Source organism: Rosa chinensis, chromosome 5 (assembly GCF_002994745.2).
Source record: "Rosa chinensis cultivar Old Blush chromosome 5, RchiOBHm-V2, whole genome shotgun sequence".
NCBI lineage: Eukaryota > Viridiplantae > Streptophyta > Magnoliopsida > Rosales > Rosaceae > Rosa > Rosa chinensis.
In genome coordinates this window covers 44,581,879-44,607,487 of record NC_037092.1, presented here as the reverse complement: position 1 = coordinate 44,607,487, position 25,609 = coordinate 44,581,879, and the positions used below count along the sequence as shown (strand labels likewise).

Below are 25,609 nucleotides of genomic sequence, written 5' to 3'. Positions count from 1 at the left end.
ATCTCAACATGTTTGACTTTGTTGCTTTGAAGGTTTCCAGAAGAAACTATCTAAAGTGGACTCAAGATGTGAAAATTCATCTGACTGCAAAGAAGATGAGATCAACAATCAATGCTAACAATGTCGTCATTGGGACTTTTAATATGAGTGCCATAATTTTCAAAAAGGAAACATATGGAGAAAACACTCCAAGTTGAGTATCCGATGAAGAGGATACACAGACTCTTTGGGTTGCTCTGGAAGAGCACTTTCACCATCAGATGACCATTTTCTTGCTTGAAGCAAGACATGATTGGCATAACAAAATTAGCCCATATGACCGTCTGCCACTTGGCCAAAGCCCAAGAGGCCACGTAATCAGGCTCCACGTGGCCAAGTCCCACGTGGTAGGAACCATGATGCCATAACTCAGCAAGCCCTAGTTGAAAGGAACACTGGTCAGGCCTGTCGCAACCAGAATCATCATGATCTTTGTTATCAATGTGGAGGAATTGACTGCTGGTCACGTACCTGTTGTGCGATAACCGAAGCAGTAGATGAGTATTACGCCAGTCGCGGAACTCAAAATACTAACCTTATTGAAGAGTCATTTTTTATCGATTCCACACTAGAGATCATGGATTTTCAGGCAGTTACTGAACATACCGAGGATTAGAACTCGAACACATGGGTATAATTGGCCCCTTGTGCCATATCTATTTCATCTTAATGAATGAAACATCTTCAGATTTTGGTGATTTATGTTTTCAATTATTTTGGATTATAGAAATGTGGTTATGTTCGAATATATTTAATTCAATAAACTCATTTATACATGTGATCCATTGAATTAAATTTATGAATAGGCATATTTTGTGGGGAAGTTTGTTGTCTGGTTAAAAGTGCTATTACGCACACCATACTCCCAGATCGGAGATACATTTCAAACTTATTGTCTATTCATACCTCTGTCACAACCGTATCAGGCCAATCCAACCTGATAGAGGGTTATGGCAAAACCCACTGTATGTTGTCCAATGGTACTGAACCTACCACGTTCCAGAAGAATGTTATTGAGTATTAAGGATATTCGAACCAACGGTTATCACGTTGAAACCACTGAGAAAAATGAGTTTAATATCTTTGCATAACCTCCAAAGTGTGTGGCCAGAAGCGTATATTGGAGAAATTGGAATCTGTTAACTAGAAGCTAACTAATTCAAGCAACTACTTGCTATGGCATGACCGTTTGGGACACCCAGGTCAAAGTATGATGCCCGTATCCTCAATTCATCGCAGGTGCATCCCCTTCTAAATAAGGGTCTTGTATATAATGACATACTATGCCATACTCGTTAAGAATAGTTAATACTAGACCATCATATGTAAAGACTAGTACATACACCATCATTTTTCTGCACAGAATCGAAGGGAAATTTGTGGACATATATATCCAACCACCATGTGGACCAGTTAAATATTAATGGTTTTGGTTGATGTATCGACAAAGTGATCACATGTTACACTATTGTTCACAAGAAAACGCTGCTTTTGCTAAACTCTCACCCAGATCATGAAATTGAGGGTTCACCACTCGGATTATCCCATTTAGTCTATAAGACTTGATAATACCGGAGAGTTTACATGTCTTTCGATGATTATTGCATATCCCTTGGGATTGATGCCGAACATATAGTTCCCTATGTTCAGACCCAAGATGGTTTCGCAAATAGAATCTTGGTAATGCGCACCAAGTTTCTAGTTTTTGCGTGGGGCTATGCAATCTTGCATGCAGCTATATTGGTCCCGTTGAGGCCCACTGCTACCAACCTTACTCCACGTTACAGCTGGTGACTGGGTACGAACTTGATGTTTCGCACTTACGCGCATTTGAGTATGCAATCCACGTGCCAATTGTGCCGTCACAACGTACAAAGTTGGGTCCTCAACAAAGGATGGGCATACATGTCAATTATGAGTCTCGTTCATTATGTGCTCTTTAGAGCCCTTGACAGGCGGTCTCTTTACCGCTAGATTTGCGGATTGTCACTTTGATGAGACAGTCTTCCCGTCGTTAGGGGGAGATAAGAACGTCATCGTTCCTGATGAACGGTGTGAATTAACATGGAATGTCCCCACAATGTCTCATCTTGATCCCCAAACCGCATTAAAATACTGATCTATAGAGACACTTTCTCTGATCTAGCTAAAGTGACGAGATCACATATACCTGCTGCAAATGTGCCTGCAAGGATAGATGTCCCTGTAGGACGCGTCGCCCCAGATGGACGAGGTACGACCATGGTGGCTAACCAGTCACATGTCCCTACCTAGAAGCGAGGTAGACCACTTGGTTCGAAGGATTCTTATCCCCAGAAGAGGGTAAAACTGGCACCAACGAATCCACTAGACATCGCGATCTCAACTGATCCATCTCACGAGACAATTCCGGATTATGGGTCCGTCTTAGAAGAGACGACGTTGGGGGACGCTCCAACGTCTGAACCCACTCCCGAGAATAGAGAAATCTTGGTAAATGATGCATGCTGAAGTGAGATATGGAATCAGAATGAGATTATCATCGATGATATATTTGTATTCGCAGTAGCTACCGAAATTATAAATAGCGATGACATCGAACGTCGCTCCGTTGATGAATGTCAACATAGAGACGACTGGCCAAAATGGAAAGAAGCAATCCAGGTCGAATTAGATTCCTTGACAAAGAGAATGGTGTTTGGGCCTGTCGTTCCCACACCTCCCCATGTTAAACCTGTAAGATTTAAATGGGTATTTGTAAGGAAGCGTAATGAGAGAATCGAGATTGTGATACACAAGGCTCGTCTAGTGGCGTAAGAATTTTCTCAACTCCCTATGATTGATTACGAGGAGGCATATTCTCCCGTAATGGACGTCATAACGTTCTACTACCTTATCAGTTTGGTAATTTCCAAAAAACTAAATATGCAGCTTATGAATATGGTCACAGCTTATCTTTATGGGATCACAGCTTATCTCTATGGGAATCACGATATAGAGATATACATAAAAGTTCCTGAAAGATTTAATATACCCGATGCAAATAGTTCTAGACCACGGAACACACTCTCCATTAGTTTTGAGGCGTTCACTTTATGGATTGAAACAATCTAGACGGAGGTGGTATAACCGTCTAAGTGAATATTTTATTGGGATGGGATATGTGAATAATAAACTATGCCCATGTGTGTTTATTAAGGAAACAAGTTCCGAGTTTGCAATTATGATGGTCTATGTCAATAACATAAATTTGACTGATACTCCTGAAGAAATCAAGGAAACCGCAAAACACCTGAAGTCGGAATTTGAGATGAAAGGCCTTGGGAAACAAATTATTGTCTTGACCTGAAGTCCGAGGACAGTGTAGATGAAATTGTGGTCCATCAACCAAATTACATCTAGAAGATGTAAAGACGCTTTAATGAGGATAAAAGCGCACACCCATAGTCGTCCGAAGTCTAGAAAGAACCGTATCGTCCTGCAGATGATAACGAAGAGATATTGGTGCCAGAAGTCCCATATCTAAGTGCCAGATTATTGTACTTGACTTAATGCCCTAGACAGGACATCTCATTCGATGTGAACTTATTAGCTAGATATATCTCTGTGCCAACGCGCCGCCATTGGAATGACATAAAAGACATTTTTCGCTACCTTAGAGATATGGCGGATATGGGCTTATTCTATCCCTATGCATCAAGGAATGGATCAAACCCCCTTGATCCTCAGAATGATGCTTGCCTTGTTGGATATGCTGATATAGACTATCTATCAGACCCGCACAAGGCACGTTCCCAAACTGGTTGTGTCTTTACCATTGGGAATACTGCAATTTCTTGGAGGTCTACAAAATAGACACTTGTTGCTACCTCTTCGAATCATGCTGAGATACTAGCTCTTCAAGAAGCAGTATTTGAATGTACATGGCTAAGATCCATTACAAAGCATGTTCGAAGCACATGTGGACTGCATTCCACCACTGATGAACCAAACATTATCTACGAGGATAATGCTGCTTACATAGAGCAGATAAAGATGAGTTTTATCAAAGGAGACAACACCAAACATATTGTACCGAAGTTATCCTTCAATTAGCAACAACAAGAGCATCAGAAGATTGAAGTTAAGCAGATTTGAACTGAAGACAATCGTGCAGACCTTTTCACCAAGTCAGTACCAAAGTTTACATTCCAGAAGCATGTCCAAGGTATTGGTTTACATAAACTATCTGAATTACCTGAAATGTAATTTTCAGGGGGAGTCGAAGTCAGGGGGAGTATCTTGAAGCATACCCACTTGACCATCGTGTACTCTTTTTGTCCTTCGTCCAGGGTTATTTTGTCCCACTAGGTTTTGTTACCTGGCAAGGTTTTAACGAGGCACATCTTTAGCATGGTCACCCCACTTATACTACATCCTAAAGATGCTTTGATTCAACATATACATGCATTTGCTCATCTTTTCCCTTCGACCACGGGTTTCTCCCACTGGGTTTACCGGGCAAGGTTTTGGTGTAGCAACTCTAATGCATCCCTTTCGTAGACATACTACCTACTTATGGTGCTGATAAGAAGATTTCACCTATCTCTAAAGCTGTGATACTGCTACTCCACACACAAGCGCGTTGTGCTCTTTTTCTCCTTCGACCAAGGTTGTTTTTTTCCCACAGGGTTTTATTACTTGGCAAGGTTTTTGACGAGGCAACTTAGAAGTGCTCAGCCTATGCAACACTATTGACATGGACTATCCAAGGGGGAGTGTTGTAAATATTTGTGGATAATCATGTAAATAGATGTTGAGTAATAGGTGCCTATCCCTATAGATTGCTGATTGATGGGTTGTAATTGTAGGAGTGATTGGATTGTAATTAAGCATTACCCTTTTGTGTACACCATGTAGTCCTATATAAAGCTCCTCATGGTGAGATGAATATGACACACATTCTATTCTCTGTGTCCAAACTCTCTCTCTCTCTCTCTCTCTCTCTCTCTCAAAAACTTTTCTGTTTTACAACACAGTCTTCTTTCTGGTATTAGTTATTTTTCCCTTAAAGCATTCTACACAGTCTGTTAGATTAGAAAAATCAAGTTCATTTAGGATGTTGTTTTTCACCAAAATATTCAGTCTCTCTTTTGAAACATGGCCGAGTCTTCTATGCCATAAAAATGCAGACTTTTCATTTAGTTTGTTTCTTTTAACACCTGTTAAAGTGCTAGTACTGTTAGTGTTATTTTCAATAAGTAAAATTTCTTGTTGAGCCATTGAACAATTTAACTGTAAATAATCATTCATAATAACACCAGAACCAATTTGAACATAATTTTTAGAAATAAGAATTCCATTACTATCCATAACAAGTCTACAACCAGATTTTACTAAAAGAGAAACTGAAACCAAATTCCTTCTCATGGAAGGTACAAAAAAAACATTGTCCAAAACTAACAATTTTCCTAATCCTAAATCGAGCTTTAAGGTTCCAATAGACTTGACTGCCACTCTCATGCCATTGCCCACACACTAGATCAGTTTCTTTCTTAGTGCTCTTATCATTTATCTCTGCAGGCTTATCCTCAGTAAAGCAATAGTCTATGTTCTCATGCATTCCCATATAGTTCTCTACAGAATCTAGCCAAGCTCTATAGTTAGTTCCAGTTAGCATCAAGACACTGTTCAAGTTCATGTAAGAGTTACCTAAGGAGCAAAACAAAATTCATGTGAGTTCTCAATTTGTAAAGAAAATAACTTTAAGTTTTCTGTGTTTTATTAAGCTTTAAGCAACCAAAACAAGAACATACAGAAAACCTAAACAATCCATACTTGCATTCATGTAAGTCCATAACCAAAAACAATGTTAAGCAACACTTTTGAGCAGAAGCATAACATCCTGGAGTTCTTTATCAATATGCCACGTTCAATGAAAACAAGTTATCCAAAGAAATTTATCCACATCTTTAGACAAAAAAAAAACTCTAAGTATTCGGATTTATTTTCATCAAGCATGCATACTGCTGTTTTGTATTCTAAAATCACACTTGACCACTTCTTTGGAAGATAAAACTGAAGCATAGTTTTAAAACACAAAACACAATTTCAGTTTTGTTATACCATATGTTTTCTGCCAACATCAATGAAGGATTCTTTGTACATCATAATCACTTATGCCAGCAGAAAACCACAAAACATATGAGCTCTTTTACTTTATATTCTATCCAGATTCATCCTTGTAAGAAAATAAGCTCTTGTATCTGTCAACTTTAATAATGTGTAAACAATTTCTAGGAGATTTTTATTCTTTATACATTGTTACACGATCACAGACACAATACCATATCATCAATCAATTCAACATGCTTATCTAAACATACACATTCAAGCACAGACAATTGTTTCGATTCCAAGAAATCCACAGAACAATCAAGAAATTGTAAATTTCATCCGGTCACCATCTACTCTAACCTAACGCATGCCGGGAATGCTACTAGGGTTCTTGAGCACAATCAAAAACTTAACAATTATGCTATGAATCGAAAACAATTTTCATAGAAAAACCTGTTTTTGCTTTTCCCCAATTTACTGCAAAAAATCTCAGCGGAAGCGTGAATTTGATAACAAGATGCAGCAATCGACTCTACGGGCTTCTTGATTCACAGCAGTTGGGGTTTTGAATCCCTTCTCGAGATGAAAACATCTCGCGCTTTTCCGTATCCAGTCCCAAACCTTCATCTTGATCAAAAACTAACCGTTGTGATACAACGGTCACCTGTTCTTCATGTTTTGGTCGGGTTTGGGCTTGGATAGCTCACGTGCTATGACTGGGCCTAGATTAAGTAACTTACCTTGATCAGGTACCTGATCAGTTACTTGACCAGTAAAGAAAAAACCCTTTTTTTAGTTTTGCAAAACCCTAAAATGATTTTCATGCCAAGAAAAAACTGAATTCATATTTGTGAGCCTATGCTTTGATACCAATTGTAAAACTATATACATGCTCACAATCATATGCATACAAGCTCAACAACAATCACAAAAGGACTAAAGCTTACCTTCAGCAATCACAGGCATGGATTCCATCTTTGCAGCTGCACAACAACGATCACTTGAAGATGGCCTTCTGTTACTTACCAACTTGCTTCTGAATGGACAGAACAATATGCAAAAACATGGTGGTAACAGGGACCAAGTTCATCTTATTTATATAGGTGACTTAACCCTCAAGAAGCTTCCCATTAAAGCATTCCTTATCGGATTAGGTTTCCTAGTTAGATTCTTAATGTATCACATCATTGTAGTCTTTCTTGCAGACTAAGAATAGGATTACTTAACTTAATGAATTGATACTCTTTCATTAAGTTACAATATTGATTTACAGTTTGTGTCCATGTTGAACTAGTTTTGACATTAAGCTAATTATCAATTTACTATATGTTAATGTGTGACAAGTCCATGTTGATTCTAACAATTTCAAGCGGCTTAAATGGTACAGGTGCTGTAATTTGGAGAGGAGGTCGAGAGGGGATCAGAGTTCTTTGACCCAGAAACTGGACCCGACTACCAGGTTAGTGACCCGGTCGTATCTCCGTCGTCAAGTCACCTCCGGCCGGCGCACCAGTCGCATTCTCTCTTCTCGTTGTCACTGTCACGCCGGGGGTCTCCGTTTGTCCAATCGTCGATCGTGGACTGAGAATCGACGACCAAAAGCTCTGAGTTTCTCCTGCGGGTTTTCTGCAAATTTCGGCGACTCTGGGCACCAATTGAGCTGCATGTGGTATGAATCTTACTCCTCTTGTCACGCTCTATACGTTAGTCTAATTAGTTTTTCAAAACCGATTGATTTTTACCCATATGCATTTCTGGGTTGGTTTCGGGTTCGAATATGTTATCGACACCAGCGACTTTTCCTGTTCTTCTTGGTTCGCTTCTGGCTTGACTGCTTCCGTAGATGAGGGTTGACCACGATTGGGAACTGGATTTGGGAACTTGCTGGGTTGCTGACTTGCTGGCATCAAATCTTTAGTTCACCATCAGTCGGGTTTGAAAAAGAGTTCCAAGAGCTGCTGCGAGGTTGAAAATAGGAGCTTAAAGGTTTCAATCTGCAAATTATACTCCCTGAAGGTAAAGTTGAGATTTGGGACAGAGATGTTCTTGATTTATTTCTGCCTTGGAGTTATAATCTACTCGTTTATGTGTTAAGTGATACCAAATGATCGTCGTTGTGATAGCTTGAGATAAATGAGTACTCTACTAAACTAATATCGATATCCTCTATGCTGCTGTGGAAAGAAGCACAAATTGTTTTTCTTGGCTGGTTTTCCTTGCCGTTTTGCCATTTGTTAAGATTTTCACTTGAAGTGACCTGTTTACAAGGAGAGAACTTTTGAGCTAGTCAATCCAGAAAATTGAGTGGCTGACGCCCTTGCTAATCTTGGAGTGGAGATGAAATCAATTATTGGTGATCTACCATTCTGCAAATGCTAGCTCGTACATGAGCTGTTCATTGCTCTCTTATTAGGGACGGGCAGCGGGGGTTTACTAATCATGAACCAGTTAAATGCTAATCTTATTCATTCAAAATGGACATATGGGAAGATGAAAAGGCTAGGTTATAATGGCCTGCACCAAGATGCCAAACTTTGCAAGCTCAAGCTCTTTACCACAAGCTTTGCAAATTATTCAGGGTTAATTGTCTACAAGCTCTGATGGATCAAAGCTGTCTCCTGGGTGCAGTGGCTCAATGAACGCTCCAAGAGGTACTCTGGCAATGTGATAGCCCTCAACAGCACCCACAAGAACAATCTGTGTTGCCCAGTTGAAAATAATCGCAGTTCTACAGATAAATATAATGAAAGAGAGAACATTCCATTAGCATGATAATAGTCCGGATATCAGTTTGAGGACCATTTTTGATATCAATTGTTTTTATTATTATAAAGTGAGAGAAGAGACAAATATACTACTGAAAAATGGGGTAAAAAGACAATACCCGAGTTTAGATTGTCCCATTCTTTGATTATATATAAGTTTATAACCCTAAAAGAGGATATTGGATAGCGATTGTTTAAGATTCTTCTCTGTGACCTAGTCGAGTGCGACTAGGGTTTCTTCTCTCTGTGAGAAGTACTATCTACCATCCATCCTTCATGGATATTTTGAGTTGGAATTGCAGGGGGATCTGCAATACCACGACAACTAGGGCTTTGAGGGACTTGGTCGCTCAAAATCAGCCACAAATCGTTTTCCTCATGGAAACAAAGATCAGTCAGATGCAGGAGTTTAAGACACTACATAAGGAACTAAGGTTTGCTCATTCAAAAGAAGTTTTGAGTGAAGGACAATTCGGAGGGTTAGGGCTCTTCTGGACAGATGATGTGGAGATTCTGGTTCGAACATCGTCGGCTCACCATATTGATATGGAGGTACGATCTGGACCGGTGGAACCACGTTAGAGGCTAACGGGTTTCTATGGATATGCTCGTACCTGCGAGCGGGATTTATCATGGCAGTTGATCCGGGATTTATGTGATTTGGATTCTCTACCTTGGGTTATCATAGGAGATTTCAATGAGATTTTGAACAGCAGTGAGAAATTAAATGGTCCTGTACGTCCAAGCGTCAAATGAGAGGTTTTAGAGATGCTCTGGGGTATAGTGATCTGGTTGATTTAGGCTTTCAAGGTGCAAAGATGACATGGTGGAATTCGGAGACTCAACTGAGATTAGATAGAGTAGTTGGCACGGCTACCTGGACTGACATTTTCGGGTTTTCTAGGGTTAGGAATCTGCCTTCTAGTGACTCAGATCATTCTCCTATTCTATTGCAAGCAAGTAGCATGCCTTTACCTAAACGACCAAAAAGACATAGATTCAAGTTTGAGTCCTTTTGGTTACAACATGAAGAATGTGACCCATTGGTGTTGGCTAATTGGCAGGCTGAATTCATGGGAGCACCTATGTATACCCTAACCCGGAGGATAATAAGCACTAGACAGGCTTTGGAGACTTGGCAGCAAAATACTTTTCAACTTCGTCAACAATAGATGATGGAGGTGAGGAGTAGACTAGAGGTTTTGATGAATGAGACTCTAACAGTGGAGTCCTATGATGAGAAGCGTACCTTGATGGCCTCTTTATCGGATTTGCTATCTCAAGAGGAAGCCTTTTGGAAATAGCGTGCTAAGGTGACATGGTTACAAGAGGGGGATAGGAACTCCAGTTTCTTTCATAGAAAAGCTGCTAACCGAAAGAGGAAGAATAATCTGATTGGGCTCTTTGATTCTGCTGGAACTTGGAGAGATGATGATGACGACATGGAGAAGGTGGTGACTGATTATTTTTCAAAGATGTTTACTGCCACTGCTCTTGATGCAGAGGCAGTGGAGAGAACTTTGGCAGCAATTCAACCTAGTGTTACCAATGATATGAATCAAAAGTTGTGTGCACCGTACACTGAGGAGGAAGTGAGAGTGGCTTTGTTCCAAATGTATCCAACAAATCCCCTTGTCCTGATGGAATGCCTCCGTTATTCTTCCAACATTATTGGGAGTCTACTGGAAGAGATGTTACTGAGGCTGTTCAAAACTTCTTGCATACAGGAGCATTGTTGAAGCAAATTAATTTTACATATATATCTTTGATTCCTAAAGTGAAGCAGCCTAAGATAATGGGGGACTTGAGACCTATCGCACTATGCAATGTGATTTATAAGCTCTGCTCTAAGGTAATTGCAAATAGGTTGTAAGTTTTTTTACCTGAGATTATATCACCTTTCCAGAGTGCCTTTGTGCCTGGACGTTTGATCACAGACAACATATTAGTAGATAACAAAGTAGCTCATTTTGTTCATAGTAAGAGAGAAGGGCTGCAAGGTTATATGGCTTTGAAACTGGACCTTAGTAAGGCCTATGATCGTATGGAATGGGTCTTCTTATGTAAGGTAATGCTGAGATTTGGATTTGATCATAATTGGATCGAAATTGTCATGCAGTGAGTGAGTTCTGTCAGATATTCTTTTCTAGTCAGAGGTAAACCTAGAGGATTGGTGATTCATTCTAGAGGGTTGAGGCAAGGAGACCCCCTTTCACCCTACCTCTTCTTGATTGGAGCAGAAGGTTTTTATGCTTTATTGCAACACAAGCAACGTTTGAGACTACTGCCAGGGATTGCTATTTGTCGGAATGCTCCTTCTGTAAATCATCTTTTATTTGCAGATGATAGTATGTTGTATGCTCAAGCTAATCCAGAGGCTTGCTTTCAGATTCAAGATCTCATTGAGACATATGGTAGAGCTTCTGGCCAGGTAGTTAATTTCCATAAGAGTTCAGTGGTGTTTAGCAAAAATGTGGTGAAGGTAGACCAGGAATCTGTGGCTAATTTGCTAGGAGTGGAGATTGTGGAGTCCCATGAAAGGTATCCAGGATTGCCTACTTACGTAGGGCGAAAGAAAATGGCTACCTTTGAATTTATTTGGGATAGACTTGCTGAGAAATTAAAGCACTGGCAAAGGAAGTTATTAAGTGGAGCGGGGAAACATATTTTTATCCGTGTTGTTGCACAAGCATTGCCTAATCATGCTATGAGTTTTTTTCAGCTTACCAAGAATTTTTGTGAGGATTTGGAACAGATGTGTGCAAGGTTTTGGTGGGGAAGCACTACAGATAAGCGTAAGATCCACTGGAAAAAGTGGGACGACTTGTGTCATGCAAAGGAGGCAGGAGTTTGGGATTTCGAAGCTTGTCAGAGTATAACATGTCAATGCTTGCTAAACAAGCATGGAGGGTGGCTTCCAACCCGGATTCCTTGATTGCCAAATTGTATAAAGCTCAGTATTTTCCTGAAGGTAATTTTTGGAGTGCAAGTGAGCATGCAACCCCATCATAGTCTTGGCATAGCATTTTTGCTACAAGAGAGATGCTCCAAGCAGGTTCGATGTGGCAGATTGGGACTGGTACAAATGTGTCAGTGTGGAAGGATGATTGGATTCCTTCTTTGCCGGCTCTCAAACCACAAGAACCGATTGGACTGCAGAATGACTCGGCGTTGGTGAGCGATTTTATTGTGCTCCCTAACCTTTGGGATGAGCAAAAGGTACGTTCATCCTTTATTTCATCAGAGGCCGAGGCAATTTTATCCATCCCTTTGAGTAGTAGAAGACCTGATGACAGAATAACATGGCAATTCGAAAAGAAAGGTATGTTTACTGTGAAGTCTGCCTATCGTTTTGCTTTCTCGAAAACTGCATCTGTTTTGCCTCCATATGTTGTCTCTAATAGAGGAGTGTGCAAGAAGATTTGGAATGCTAAAATGCCGAATTCAGCTAAGGTTAATGCTTGGAAGATATGTCATAATATTCTTCCTACTTTTGATAGACTTGCTTCCAAGCAAGTTGTGTTGGATTCACAAACTTGTGTACTATGTACTGGAGAGGATGAAACTATCATTCATCTCTGCTGTAATTGTCCTTTTACAAGGGAGGTGATGGCTTCGCATTCTGCGATAAACAGTGGCTGCTTTGGAATGGAGACTGATCAGCTTGATGCCCTTAGTTGGCTTTGTTACTGTTCAGAGAAGCTTCCTAAAACTGCTTTCACTCAATTGTTGTTTTTTATTTGGGGTGTTTGGAAGGAGAGGAATGCTAGGGTTTGGGAGAACAAAGCTACTTCATCTAGTGATATTGCTCTTTTGTCAGCTGCAAGGTTGAGCAGTTTTATCTTCCTTAATTCGAAGCTACAATTGTCCCAGAATCTGGGGAGAGTTCTTACGTGGAAAGTTCCTCCACAAGGTTGGCTAAAGGTAAATTTCGATGGGGCTTATAATCGGGGCTCAGGTAAGGCTGCAATAGGCTTTGTTATTCGAGATGCTAGTGGTACTTTCTTGGGGGCAGTGGGAACAGCCATTGCCAATGTTCAATCTGCTGAACATGCAGAACTAATAGCCTGTAAGGAAGCAGTGAGTTATGTGTTGACTAAAGCTCTTCATCCGGCTTTGTTTGAAACTGATTGCTTGGGCTTGAAACAACAGCTTTGTCAGACTACCACTACAAATACCTCTGCTCTTGGGAGACTTTATGAAGATATAAGTGTGGATTTGGCCTTTCTGCCTAATTCCAAGGTGGTGAACGCTAGAAGAGAAGCAAATAAAGCTGCACATATGGTGGCAACTTATGCTTCATCTAATGATCAAAGGTTTATTTGGTCTGATTCTTTATGATGTAATAGAGGCTGATATGCCTGTACCCTAAGTTTTGTTTGATTACCGATAAAGATTAACCTCCTTCAACTCAAAAAAGTTTATAACCCTACATAAAAGATAATTGCCCAACTTACCAAATTGTGGATAAAAGTCGGGCACCAGCGGTAAATGAGGAGACCCCAAGTTTGCCATCGAATTCCTTCTGCCCAAATTGTGGAACTGGAATGGGTTTGTGAAAAGCAATCTCTCTTCAGTTGGTTCTTACCTTGTTTTTCCGGTTTCTACATCTATGCTCTCATGTTCACAATAAGATTTCGATTTATTGCAGAAAAGGAGAAAAATCAGAAGCAGATTCAGACTACTGAACTTAACTTTGGAGTCTTGGATGGTCATAAGCCAATGTTGACTGCTGCGAGTAGTATTGCCATTTCAAAGCAATTACAGTGTCAAGTATTGTTTCTTTGTGTTTCCATTGTTAGTTTTCCATGACTAGGATAAAAATAGATTGTGTTATCTGCTTCTGAATCTTTGCAAAACCGGTATTCTATGGCATTAAAAGGCTTAGGACAGCCATATGGCAATAAAACCTAAAACACCATTGATATTTTGATACCTCAAAACCAATCTTGTAAGGATTTGATTCTCATATTACACAGTCAAAATCACCAATGCCCTGTAATTGGAATCTAACAGTGAGCTCCCAAAACACACCTCAGACTTAATATGCCACAACTTTTGTCACTGAACCAATATTAGCTTCCCAATTCGTAGTATATTCCAAGCCAAAATTGCCTATGCAAAGCATTACTCATTCTGGTGAACCCATTTTCAAGCATACCAAGAAATGGCAAAATATTTTATAATTCTCATAATTCACAAAGCAATGAACCAACTAAATCTTATTTCTCATACTTTGAAATATTGTATTTGCATATCAGGAGTTCAAGACAGCAATCAAAAGCAAGTTTAATTGTATTCGTACATTAATTCAAACTTAAAATGTTTTTAAGCTATCAAATTTATAGAGAAATTTCATGGCCCTAACATCACATATTGACACATACAAAATCACTTAATTTCCATCTGCAATCAAATTGATGATCTCTGTAGATTCTGTCATTCTTGATGCACATGTAGTACTTAAATTGTCCTCGACATCATCTTCTGGTATTTGCTGTGGATATAAGAAAGGCTTTGGAGGTATTTGGAGGCTCTCAATTTCTCCTTCAAGCATTTCTACTACTTTGCTCATTGAAGGGCGTTCAATAGGCTTCATTTGTATGCACCACAATGCCACTATGATCATCTTCTTTATGATTTTCATTTCATCTTCAGTGGCATCTCCTATTTCGATCTCCTTCCCTTGATTCAATTGATCAGAAACCCATGTAGGAAAGTACATTTGGCTAAATTCGCTTGAATGATCTATGGCTGCATTCAAGTTCTTCCTTCTACCAGCCATTTCCAACATTAACATTCCAAAACTATACACATCCGCTTTGTATGATACACCTCCAATGTTTTTGTAGAATAACTCTGGAGCCATATATCCTATGGTTCCTCTTGCTGCAGTCAAAGATACAGTGCTGTTATCCAATGGGTATAGCCTTGCTAATCCAAAATCAGAAACCTTGGCAGTAAAATTCTCGTCAAGAAGAATGTTGTGAGGCTTGAGGTCAAAATGCAAAATTCGCATGCCGCATCCTTGATGGAGATATTGGATTCCACGAGCCACTCCAACTGCAATCTCAAATATTTTCTCACAGCTTAAGGAGATAGCACCTTGCTGAGAAAAAATGTGCTTGTCAAGAGAGCCATTTGACATGAAATCATAAACAAGTGCACGGTTTGAACGGTCAACACAAAAGCCGATAAGTCGCACCACGTTAACATGGTGAATCCTTCCTATAGTAGCAACCTCATTGATAAAATCTTGCCCATTAGTTTTGGACTTACTCAACATCTTGATGGCCACAAGGCGACCACTGCGGAGCTTTGCCTTGTACACGGTGCCAAAGCCTCCTTCACCCAATTTGTCCTTGAATCCGCTAGCCATCTTTTTGATTTCTGAGTAGGAGTACCTTATTGGCATGAGATTATTGTTACTCTGCAGAAAGTCTTCTATATTGTCATACATTGAGAAGTGCCTCTTTCGCCATTTGTATATTAGTAATGCAGTTAGAAATGGAAGGCCAAATGACAGTTTCACTGCTTGGAACACTCCTGTGTGGTTCAGAAAATGTAATCCATGAGAAGGATATTTAGTGATTGCTCCAACATTATTAACATCTTCCTTGGTAAATATTATTCCTCTCCAAATCCATTGTCATAGAATCATCAATTTTTATTAATTGGTTCACGAAAATTGAATATTTTATTTTTCATGTGTTTACTTTTTAGTGATCTACAAGAGTCTCTTACCACTGTAAACGGCCACACAGATCTTAAGCTGCTGGTAAACCCTATCGCGGTAGAAATGATTACCCAGATCAAATGAGTACTCTGCAATAGAGGTGAAAAAAATTCATCACACAATGACTAAGGTAGTTAGATAAAGATAAATTGAAATAAAGTTTGACAAAAGTTTATATTATAAGCCACTCTACTCACTGAATTTATGGATTAAGGATCTGATGATCTTCACCAACCAAGTGTCTGTACAGAAGAAAGCAATGACATTAGCTTACTTAATTTGTCAAAAATTATAGTTCAATACATTCATTTAATACAGCATTTTTTAAATTTTATTATGTCAGTTTAAGAGAAAAATCTAAACAGCTATTCATTAGGAAGTCTAAATCTGTGCATGTTACGATTCTCCAAATCATGCAGCGTTGTTTGCATTTATAGTTCTTCCTTAATTTGAGATTTTTTTTTCTCTTTCTTTTTTGCAAAGAAACTGAGAACTCATAACCTAATAAATGGGCCAACCAACAAACAAAAGGAAAGAAAGACCACAGGCCCAAACCAGGATTGTGGTCCAAACCAGGCATGCCCAAATAAACACAACCCAAGCCACACAGTAGCTAAGAGAAAACACCACAGACGACGGCGCCACCGCGATGAAGCTGCAGAAACTTGAATGAAACATTTCCATCCGGTAAACTTGAGGGGTGCCAGTCACTGTACCGACGAACACCCAAAGAGCTTAGTGCAAGAGATAAAAAATACGAAATCGCAGATCACCTCAGAACGGAGAATCTCTTCCACCGCCAACGAAGCTCTAAAACTAGAGGAAAAGAAAACGGAGATGATCCACAAAGGGATCCAAAGGACATTTACCGAAAAGGGCAGACAATCCGATGTTGCACTTGTGGGTATTGACTTAAAAGCAATGAACCAGAATTATCTATCCACCATTAATGTGTGAAGCATAAATGGTACCTTTGGCTTTGAGTACATCCAAGCATTGAGTTTGAGGATCTGTCTGATTTGTGAATTCATTCTTCAGCCGACATAGCTTGCCATTCTCTTCACAATGTTGACAAGGTGGTATGGACCAGTGGAGAGACATGTATGAGAAATTATCTCGGTATGCAAAAGCATCTTTGTAGTCATGCACCTTGGTACAAGACACTAGGGGTATGTTATCAATAGAACAACCTAGCCCAATAGCATAAGCATAGATATGGTTGCCTGGATTACCATGGCAAGGGCTCAATCTTGCCAGACAACGATTGTAGTTGTAGGGATATGGTGTAATATATTGATCTCTCACAGTTGATGGTGGGCAACTGAACAAGCTTGCGTTGCCTGCATATTTGAAGGTAGAAGAAGAACCGTGGTAGAAAATGTCTCTGTCCAAGCAATCAAGCTCAGGATTATATGCTTTAATTTCCTGTGATATGTAGTCAATCTCACTAACAAAGAGCTTAGATGATGATGGCATCTCAAGCAGTGTCTGATTGTCGTTGGTGCATGAAAGATCAAAGCCCTGGTAACCACAATGGACCGGTTGCGTACCTTTAAGTCGAAATGGGAACTGGATAGCTGGGCCATCGCTGCTACATCTTGTTTCTGTGCAATTTTCAAGACCTACTCCACCATGCACAACATCTACTTCTACAAATATCAGGAGCAACCAGAAGAAGAAACTCATAGTTAGAAGCATTTCCAAAGATGAAACTGATTACTAGCTAGCTTCCTTCTTTGTCTAAAACTCAATAGTACAGTTAGGACTTTTTTGGAAGATATGGGCCCTACTCACCTTCGCAGAAATGATGCATGCATACATATATCAAGTGGCTCAGCATTGACTTGACTAGCATATCCCCAACGAAGATTGCACACCAGTCATCACTAGATCATTTTCTTCTTCCAAATACCAACAGGTTCTTAATTAATAACATTCTCGTTCTTGTTCTCCTTCCCCTCCTTTATGATCATGTTTAGAACAGCAAGTCTCCTATTTGCTGTTCACACAGTTTCTCTTCTTTTTCTTCCGCTTTCAAGTCGTTCGCAAACTTCCGCGGCTACTTCCAAATGTACTCCTTCTTGTGGCAACATTAGCATAAGCTATCCATTTCGTTTACAAGGAGATCCTGGACACTGCGGCGACCAGAGGTATGAGTTATCTTGTGAGGCAGACGGTACCAGTCAATCTCATCATGCCGTATTACACTTGTTTTCAGGAAAATATTACGTACAGGCAATCAATTACAATAACTACACGATCCGACTCGTGGATGCTGGTGTTCACAGGACCAAGGACAACTACTTCTCCAACCCAGTTTACCCTTTAACTGCCTTCAACATTAGTTCTGATAATAACTACATATTATACTACTTACATGGAGATGAACGTTACCAGTATACAGCGGTGCCTTTAATTTTCCTGAGCTGCACAAATCAAATGAATTTTTCCGACCTCTTCATTGAAACAGCTCCATGCATCAAGAATACTGGCATCCACTCTTCCTCTGATTCATCCCTGTCCACAGTGTATTCTTATTTCATGCTTGGGCGCTTGGATGATGATGGCTACCCAGAAGATTTGAGTCCGGCTGAATGGGGGTTGTCCTGCAAAATAACACTCATGGCTCTTGTGTCCCCCCTCCCACTCCCACTGACAAGTACAGCAAGTCGTGTCAAGGCATATATAAACAACTAGCATATGGCTTTGAACTCTCCTGGGTCGGATTAGAGAAAGGTAAACAATTGCCAAACCTGAAATTTTGCAAGAAACTCGTTGGTGGGACAATTTTATTATACTGTTCAATCAAAGTTTACAGTTTAAATAAATGTTTATCAGAAAATTAATTACTGTTGTCCTGCGCACAATGAAGTTAATTAATTTGCCTTTTATAAATGAAATTATTTGCTATTACATATAGAAGTGAAGCGAAGATTAATTTTTTTTTTTTTTTCACCAATTACCCTCCATGTGTGGTTTTTTGACTTTTTGCTTGGGTACCTTCCGCCCGGGTTTATGGTTTAAGCCGGGTTTACCGGCTAGTGTATATGGGTCAATTAGTTTTAACAACCAAAGTCCTTATTCACTCTAAACAAATTTTACAGGCCTTGGAGCTCCAACAACTATAAAGATATTAGGTGAGAATCCAGAAGTTCTTTTTCCTCTTTTTTTCTCTCAATTGGTGTATTGTGTTTTTAGCTCGAATGTTTTTGTTCTTACACAGAAGGTGATATTTTGCAGGTTCTTGCACAGTTTTTATTATTCTTATGGTGACGGGGACAATAATCAACTGTGTCTATCGCTCTAAAAGAGAAGAAGAAAATCAGCTGAGAATTAAAAGATTTTTGGATGACTACAGAGCTCTTAAGCCAAGCAGATATTCTTATGCAGATATTAAGAGGATAACAGAGCAGTTCAAGGAAAAGCTAGGTCAAGGGGCCTATGGAACCGTGTTTAAAGGTAGAGTTTCCTCTAAATTACTTGTTGCTGTGAAAATCCTCAACAATTCAAAAGAGAATGGGGAAGATTTTATTAATGAAGTGGGCATAATGGGTCAAATCCACCATGTCAATGTGGTACGCTTGGTTGGTTACTGTGCTGATGGCTTTATACAAGGTCTTGTTTATGAATTCTTACCAAATGGTCCACTCCAGAATTTCTTATCATCAGCAGATAATGAGAATTCGTTCCTTGGTTGGGATAAGTTGCAAGATATTGCTTTAGGTATAGCCACAGGAATTGAATATCTTCACCAAGGTTGTGAACAACAAATCCTCCACTTTGACATCAAACCCCATAATGTGTTGCTAGACCATGATTTCACTCCAAAAGTTTCCGATTTTGGTTTAGCCAAGTTGTGCTCTAGGGATCAAAGTGCCGTATCCATGACTGCAGCGAGGGGAACCATGGGCTACATTGCACCAGAAGTCTTCTCTAGGAACTTTGGTAACGTGTCATATAAGGCAGATGTCTATAGTTTTGGAACATTGCTTCTTGAAATGGTGGGGGGCAGAAAGAATTTTAAAGTCATGGAGGACTCCACCAGCCAAGTCTACTTCCCAGAATGGATCTATGACCTCTTAGAACAAGGGAATGACCTTCGCATCCATATTGGGGACGAAGGAAATGTTGAAATTGCTAAGAAACTTGCAGTTGTGGGTCTATGGTGCATCCAATGGTATCCAATAGACCGTCCTTCCATGAAAACAGTTGTTCAAATGTTGAAAAGGGAAGGTGACAATTTGACCATGCCTCCGAATCCTTTTGCCTTTACTTCATCTTCGAGTTGAATGAGAATTCATGTGCCAGCAAGAGCAACCAGTCAAGCTTAGGTGTTAACAGAATAAGATTGTTATAGTGATGTATTATTAGCAGATCTACTAAGAAACTGCTGTCAATTGTTGAATAATTTCATGCATGGATTTCTAGTATTATATATTTTGTTAATTAGTTGCGGTCGAATATATAGTACGAGAAATTCTCTTAGTTGTACCAGAATATATCTCTTAGTTTGGTCTATTTGAGAGTATTGAAGTGCTTTTACTTGGTGTCACTTTGCTAAATGAAGTTTGACCAGAACATCTTTGCGGTGCTTCTCTCGGAAGTGCTTCTAATTGATTTGGTAATTCCAAAAAGCACTCTAATTTGTTCTTGCCAAATGGTCTACAAGTGTTTAATCATTATCGTTTCATCTTTTGGGCATTCCAAAGTCACTCTCAAACAGTTATACATATCTTGACATATATAGGACATAAGTGAATGCGATTAAAATGAACGTGGTAAGGGGTTCAGATGACTCTATGCCCAATAATGGATTGCCTAAACAAGAATATGTCAAACACGTACGGCTGCCAAAGTGCAAGGGACTCGTCTATTTCGACGTCAATATTAACTTCAAGATAAATCAAATTACTGGCATCAATAGAAGACCTGATATCTCCATCGTGATCACTCTAGCAATAGTCGAATAGAAAAGCAAGCCCTTCTCTTTTCCTTTTTATTCATGAATTGACATATTTCAGAAGAATTTACCAGACGAAGTGGCGTGGCTATAAGAGTTTCTTTGAAATAATATTGCACTTATTAGACTGAACACTCAAATTCACGTACAACTAAAAAGATAAAGAGTAGAAGAAGGAAACAAAGAAGAACCTACACTTTAATTTACACATAATGGGCATGCCTCACAGGGAAAATTTATGGAAGTTAGAAGCATCTTTCTATAGAGTGGCCAACGTTGGTTACGCAAGGTTAACTGGCAACAACATTTCTCTTTATGAAGAAATCTACACTACTTACTAAGCCTAAACCCCGACTAGAGAAAAATAATATCTTGAATTAGTGGAGGATATGAGTATGAATTAGGAGGCTCAGATGACTTGAGAGCATATCTTGTTAGAATCAACATGGACTTGTCACACATTAACATATAGTAAATTGATAATTAGCTTAATGTCAAAACTAGTTCAACATGGACACAAACTGTAAATCAATACTTGTAACTTAATGAAGCAGTGTATCAATTCATTAAGGATAGTAATCCATTGCTTAGTCTATAAGAAAGGCTACAAGATTGTGATACATTAGGAATCTAACAATGAAACCTAAACCGACAAGGAATGCTTTAATGGGAAGCTTCTTGAGGTTTAAGTCTCATATATATACAGATGAATTGGTCCCTGATTACTACCGATCTTTTTTGCATATTGTTCTGTCCATTGAGAAGCAAGTTGGTAAGTAACATAAAGCCATATTCAGTGTTCGTGTTTGCAGCTGCATAAGATGGAATCCATGCCAGTGATTGCTGAAGGTAAGCCTTGATCCCTTTTATGATTGATGTGCATATGTTGTGAGCATGTATATGGTTTTTACAATTGGTATCAAAGCATTTGCTCACAAATATGAATGAAGTTTTTGCTTGGCATCAAGATCGTTTTAGGGTTTTGCAAAACAAACACAAAAAAAAGGGGGGGGGGGGGGGGTTTGCTTTACGGATCAGGTAACTGGTCATGTACCTGATCAAGGTAAGTTACTTAAGTCGATTGTTGCATCTGGTTAATTATTAAATTCACGCTTCCATTGTGATTTTTAGCACCAAATTGGGGAAAAAGCAAAAACAGGTTTTTCTGTGAAATTGATTTCGATTCATAGCATGATAATTGAGTTTTTGATTGTACTCAAGAACACTAGTTGCATTCCCGGCATGCGTTAGGTTAGAGTAGATGGTGACCGGATGAAATTTACAATTTCTTGATTGTTTTGTGGGTTCTTGGAATCGAACCAATTTGGTTATGCTTTAATATGGATGTTGAATTGATTGATGATATGGTATTGTATTTGTGATTGTGTAAAATTGTATGAAGAACAAAAATCTCCCAGAAATTGTTTACACATTATTACAGTTGACAGATGCAAGAGCTTAATTTTCTTACAAGGATGAATCTGGGTAGAACATAAAGTTAAAAGCTCATGAGTTTTGTGGTTTTCTGTTGGCATATGTGATTATGATGCACAAAGCATTCTTCATTGATGTTGGCAGAAAACACTGATCAGGTAACTGACCATGTAACTGGTCAGGTAACTGACCAGTTAACTAACCATGTAACTGGTCAGGTAACTGACCAAGTCACTGGTCAGGTAACTGACCAAGTAACTGGTCATGTACCTGATCAAGGTAAGTTACTTAAGTCGATTGCTGCATCTAGTTAATTATTAAATTCACGCTTCCATTGTGATTTTTAGCAGCAAATTGGGGAAAAAGCAAAAACAGGTTTTTCTGTGAAATTGATTTCGATTCATAGCATGATAATTGAGTTTTTGATTGTATTCAAGAACACTAGTTGCATTCCCGGCGTGCGTTAGGTTAGAGTAGATGGTGACCGGATGAAATTTACAATTTCTTGATTGTTTTGTGGGTTCTTGGAATCGAACCAATTTGGTTATGCTTTAATATGCATGTTGAATTGATTGATGATATGGTATTGTATCTGTGATTGTGTAAAATTGTATGAAGAACAAAAATCTCCTAGAAATTGTTTACACATTATTACAGTTGACAGATGCAAGAGCTTAATTTTCTTACAAGGATGAATTTGGGTAGAACATAAAGTTAAAAGCTCATGAGTTTTGTGGTTTTTTGTTGGCATATGTGATTATGATGCACAAAGCATTCTTCATTGATGTTGGCAGAAAACACTAATCAGGTAACTGACCAGGTAACTGACCATGTAACTGGTCAGGTAACTGACCAGGTAACTGACCATGTAACTGGTCAGGTAACTGACCAGGTAACTAACCATGTAACTGGTCAGGCAACTGACCATGTCACTGGTCAGGTAACTGATCAAGTACCTGATCGAGTAACAAAACTGAAATTGTGTTTTGTGTTTTAAAACTATGCTTCAGTTTTATCTTCCAAAGAAGTGGTCAAGTATGGTTTTAGAATACAAAACAGCAATATGCATGCTTGATGAAAATAAATACGGATACTTAGAAATTTTTCTTCTGTCTAAAGATGTGGATAAATTTCTTTGGATAACTTGTTTTCATTGAACACGGTATATTGATAAAGAGCTCCAGGATGTTATGCTTCTGCTCAAAAGTGTTGCTTAACATTATTTTTGTTATGGACTGACATGAATGAAAGTATGGTTTGTTTAGGTTTTCTCTATGTTTTTGTTTAGGTTGCTTAAAGCTTAATAAAACACAGAAAACTTAAAGTTATTTTCTTTACAAATTGAGAACTCACATGAATTTTTTGTTTTGCTCCTTAGGTAACTCATACATGAACTTGAACAGTGTCTTGATGCTAACTAGAACCAACTATAGAGCTTGGCTAGATTCTGTAGAGAACTATATGGGAATGCATGAGAATATAGACTATTGCTTTACTGAGGATAAGCCTGAAGAGTTGAATGAAAAGAGCACCAAGAAAGAAACTGACCTTTACAAGAAGTGGCATAGATCCAATAGAATGGCTAAGAACCTCATTCGTACCTCTATGTCCAAGACTGTCAGAGGAAGTATAGAAGAGCCTGAGCTAGCATCAGATTTTCTAGAACTCATAGGTGCTAAGTTTAAAGAAAGTGAAAAGGCAGAAGCAGCTAGGCTAACCAAGGAGTTTCATGATTTGAAGTACATGGGTTCAGGGGGAGTTAGAGAGCATATTATGAAGATGATCAATATAAATGGAAGACTCAAGGAGCTCTTGATGGGGGTTAGGGATGAGCAGGTAGTGCATTATGCACTACATTCCTTGCCTAACAGTTTTAGTCATCTTAGGACCAGTTACAACTCTCAAAAGGGAAACTGGACTCTAGATGAACTTATATCCATCTGTGTGGATGAAGAATCTAGGATCAAGGAAGAAAAGGAACCTGCTACAACCATTAACCTCATTGAGAAGTCTAAAAGGAAAAAGCCCCAGGATAAGCTCAAGCCTATCAAAGCCATAACTAAGAGTTCAACAGCTGCAGTGGCCAAGGAAAACAGGCCATTTAGGTTCAAGTGCTACTTTTGCAAAAGAGTAGGACACATGAAAAATGACTTCACTGGCTAAAAAAATTGGTTAGCCAAAAAGGGTAAGATTTTTTCTAATACAATTTTTTCTTTAGAAATTAATCTTATAAATGTTGAACCACAGTCTTGGTGGATAGATTCAGGCTCACCTATTCATATTACTAATTCTTTGCAAGGATTCATAAGGAGGAGAATCCCAAAAAGTGATAAAGTGAACCTGTGTGTAGGCAATGGCATGAGAGTGGCAGTCAAGGCTATTGGAACCTTAAAGCTCGATTTAGGATTAGAAAAATTGTTAGTTTTGGACAATGTTTTTTATGTACCTTCCATGAGAAGGAATTTGGTTTCAGTTTCTCTTTTAGTAAAATCTAGTTGTAGACTTGTTATGGATAGTAATGGAATTCTTATTTCTAAAAATTCTGTTCAAATTGGTTCTGGTGTTATTATGAATGATTATTTACAGTTAAATTGTTCAATGGCTCAACAAGAAATTTTACTTGTTGAAAATAACACAAACAGTACTACTACTTTAATTAACAGGTGTTAAAAGAACCAAACTAAATGAAAAGTCTGCATTTTTATGGCTTAGAAGACTCTGCCATGTTTCAAAAGAGAGACTGAAAATTTTGGTGAAAAACAACATCCTAAATGAACTTGATTTTTCTGATCTAACAGACTGTGTTGAATGCTTTAAGGGAAAAATAACTAATACTAGAAAGAAGACTACATATAGAAGCCAAAATTTATTAGAACTCATACACACTGATATATGTGGACCATTTAGGTATCAAACTATCTATGGGAATGTGTATTTTATCACATTCATTGATGACTTTTCTAGATACAATTATATTTATCTACTTTCAGAAAAGGCATAAGCATTGAAAGCTTTTCAAATCTTTAAGTCTAAGGTAGAAAATCAACTAGAAAAGAAAACCAAAACAGTGAGGTCAGATAGAGGGGGAGAGTTCTATGAAAAGTACACTAAATCCGGCCAACAGAAGGGTCCATTTGCCTTGTTTTTGCAAGACAATGGAATTAAAGCTCAATACACAACACCCTATAATCCACAACAGAATGGTGTTGCAGAGAGAAAGAATAGGACTCTTTTGAACATGGTTAGATGCATGATGTGTACAAGTGGTTTGCCTAAATTTTTGTGGGGTGAGGCTTTAAAAACTGCAAACTATATTTGCAACAGGACACCTAGCAAAGCTATAGAAAATACTGCTTTTGAGCTTTGGTGTGGCAGGAAACCTAGTTTTCATCACTGCCATGTTTGGGGATGTCATGCAGAAGCTAGGATTTATAATCCAAGCTTGAATAAACTTGACCCCAAAACTGTTAGTTGCTATTTTATAGGTTATCCAGATAAATCTAAAGGCTATAAATTATATTATGCTCTTCATTCACCTAGAATTTTTGAAACACATCAAGTAAAGTTTCTAAGTGAAAAAGTTCACAATACAAACCTTGA

The 25,609-nt window shown here is 38.7% G+C and overlaps 2 protein-coding genes across 3 annotated transcripts; one reads left to right on the top strand and one right to left on the bottom strand.

Moving 5' to 3' along the window:
• Window positions 1-14,137: 14,137 nt before the first annotated feature.
• Window positions 14,138-17,550, bottom strand: LOC112165897 (rust resistance kinase Lr10). Its single transcript, XM_024302600.2, has 5 exons — window positions 17,410-17,550; window positions 16,587-17,264; window positions 15,813-15,857; window positions 15,624-15,704; window positions 14,138-15,425 (listed from the first exon to the last, which is right to left on the bottom strand). The coding sequence occupies exons 1-5, from the start codon at window positions 17,468-17,470 to the stop codon at window positions 14,275-14,277; spliced, it is 2,016 nt and encodes a 671-aa protein (XP_024158368.1). The 5' UTR covers window positions 17,471-17,550; the 3' UTR covers window positions 14,138-14,274.
• Window positions 17,433-20,123, top strand: LOC112165898 (rust resistance kinase Lr10). 2 transcript variants are annotated; one of them, XM_040506749.1, is made up of 4 exons: window positions 17,433-17,765; window positions 17,834-18,351; window positions 18,720-18,752; window positions 18,856-20,123. In XM_040506749.1, the coding sequence occupies exons 2-4, from the start codon at window positions 18,210-18,212 to the stop codon at window positions 19,902-19,904; spliced, it is 1,224 nt and encodes a 407-aa protein (XP_040362683.1). In that variant the 5' UTR covers window positions 17,433-17,765; window positions 17,834-18,209; the 3' UTR covers window positions 19,905-20,123. The 2 variants fall into 2 exon arrangements, with proteins under 2 accessions (XP_040362683.1, XP_024158369.1); XM_024302601.2 differs by having other exon boundaries at window positions 17,675-18,351.
• Window positions 20,124-25,609: the final 5,486 nt, after the last annotated feature.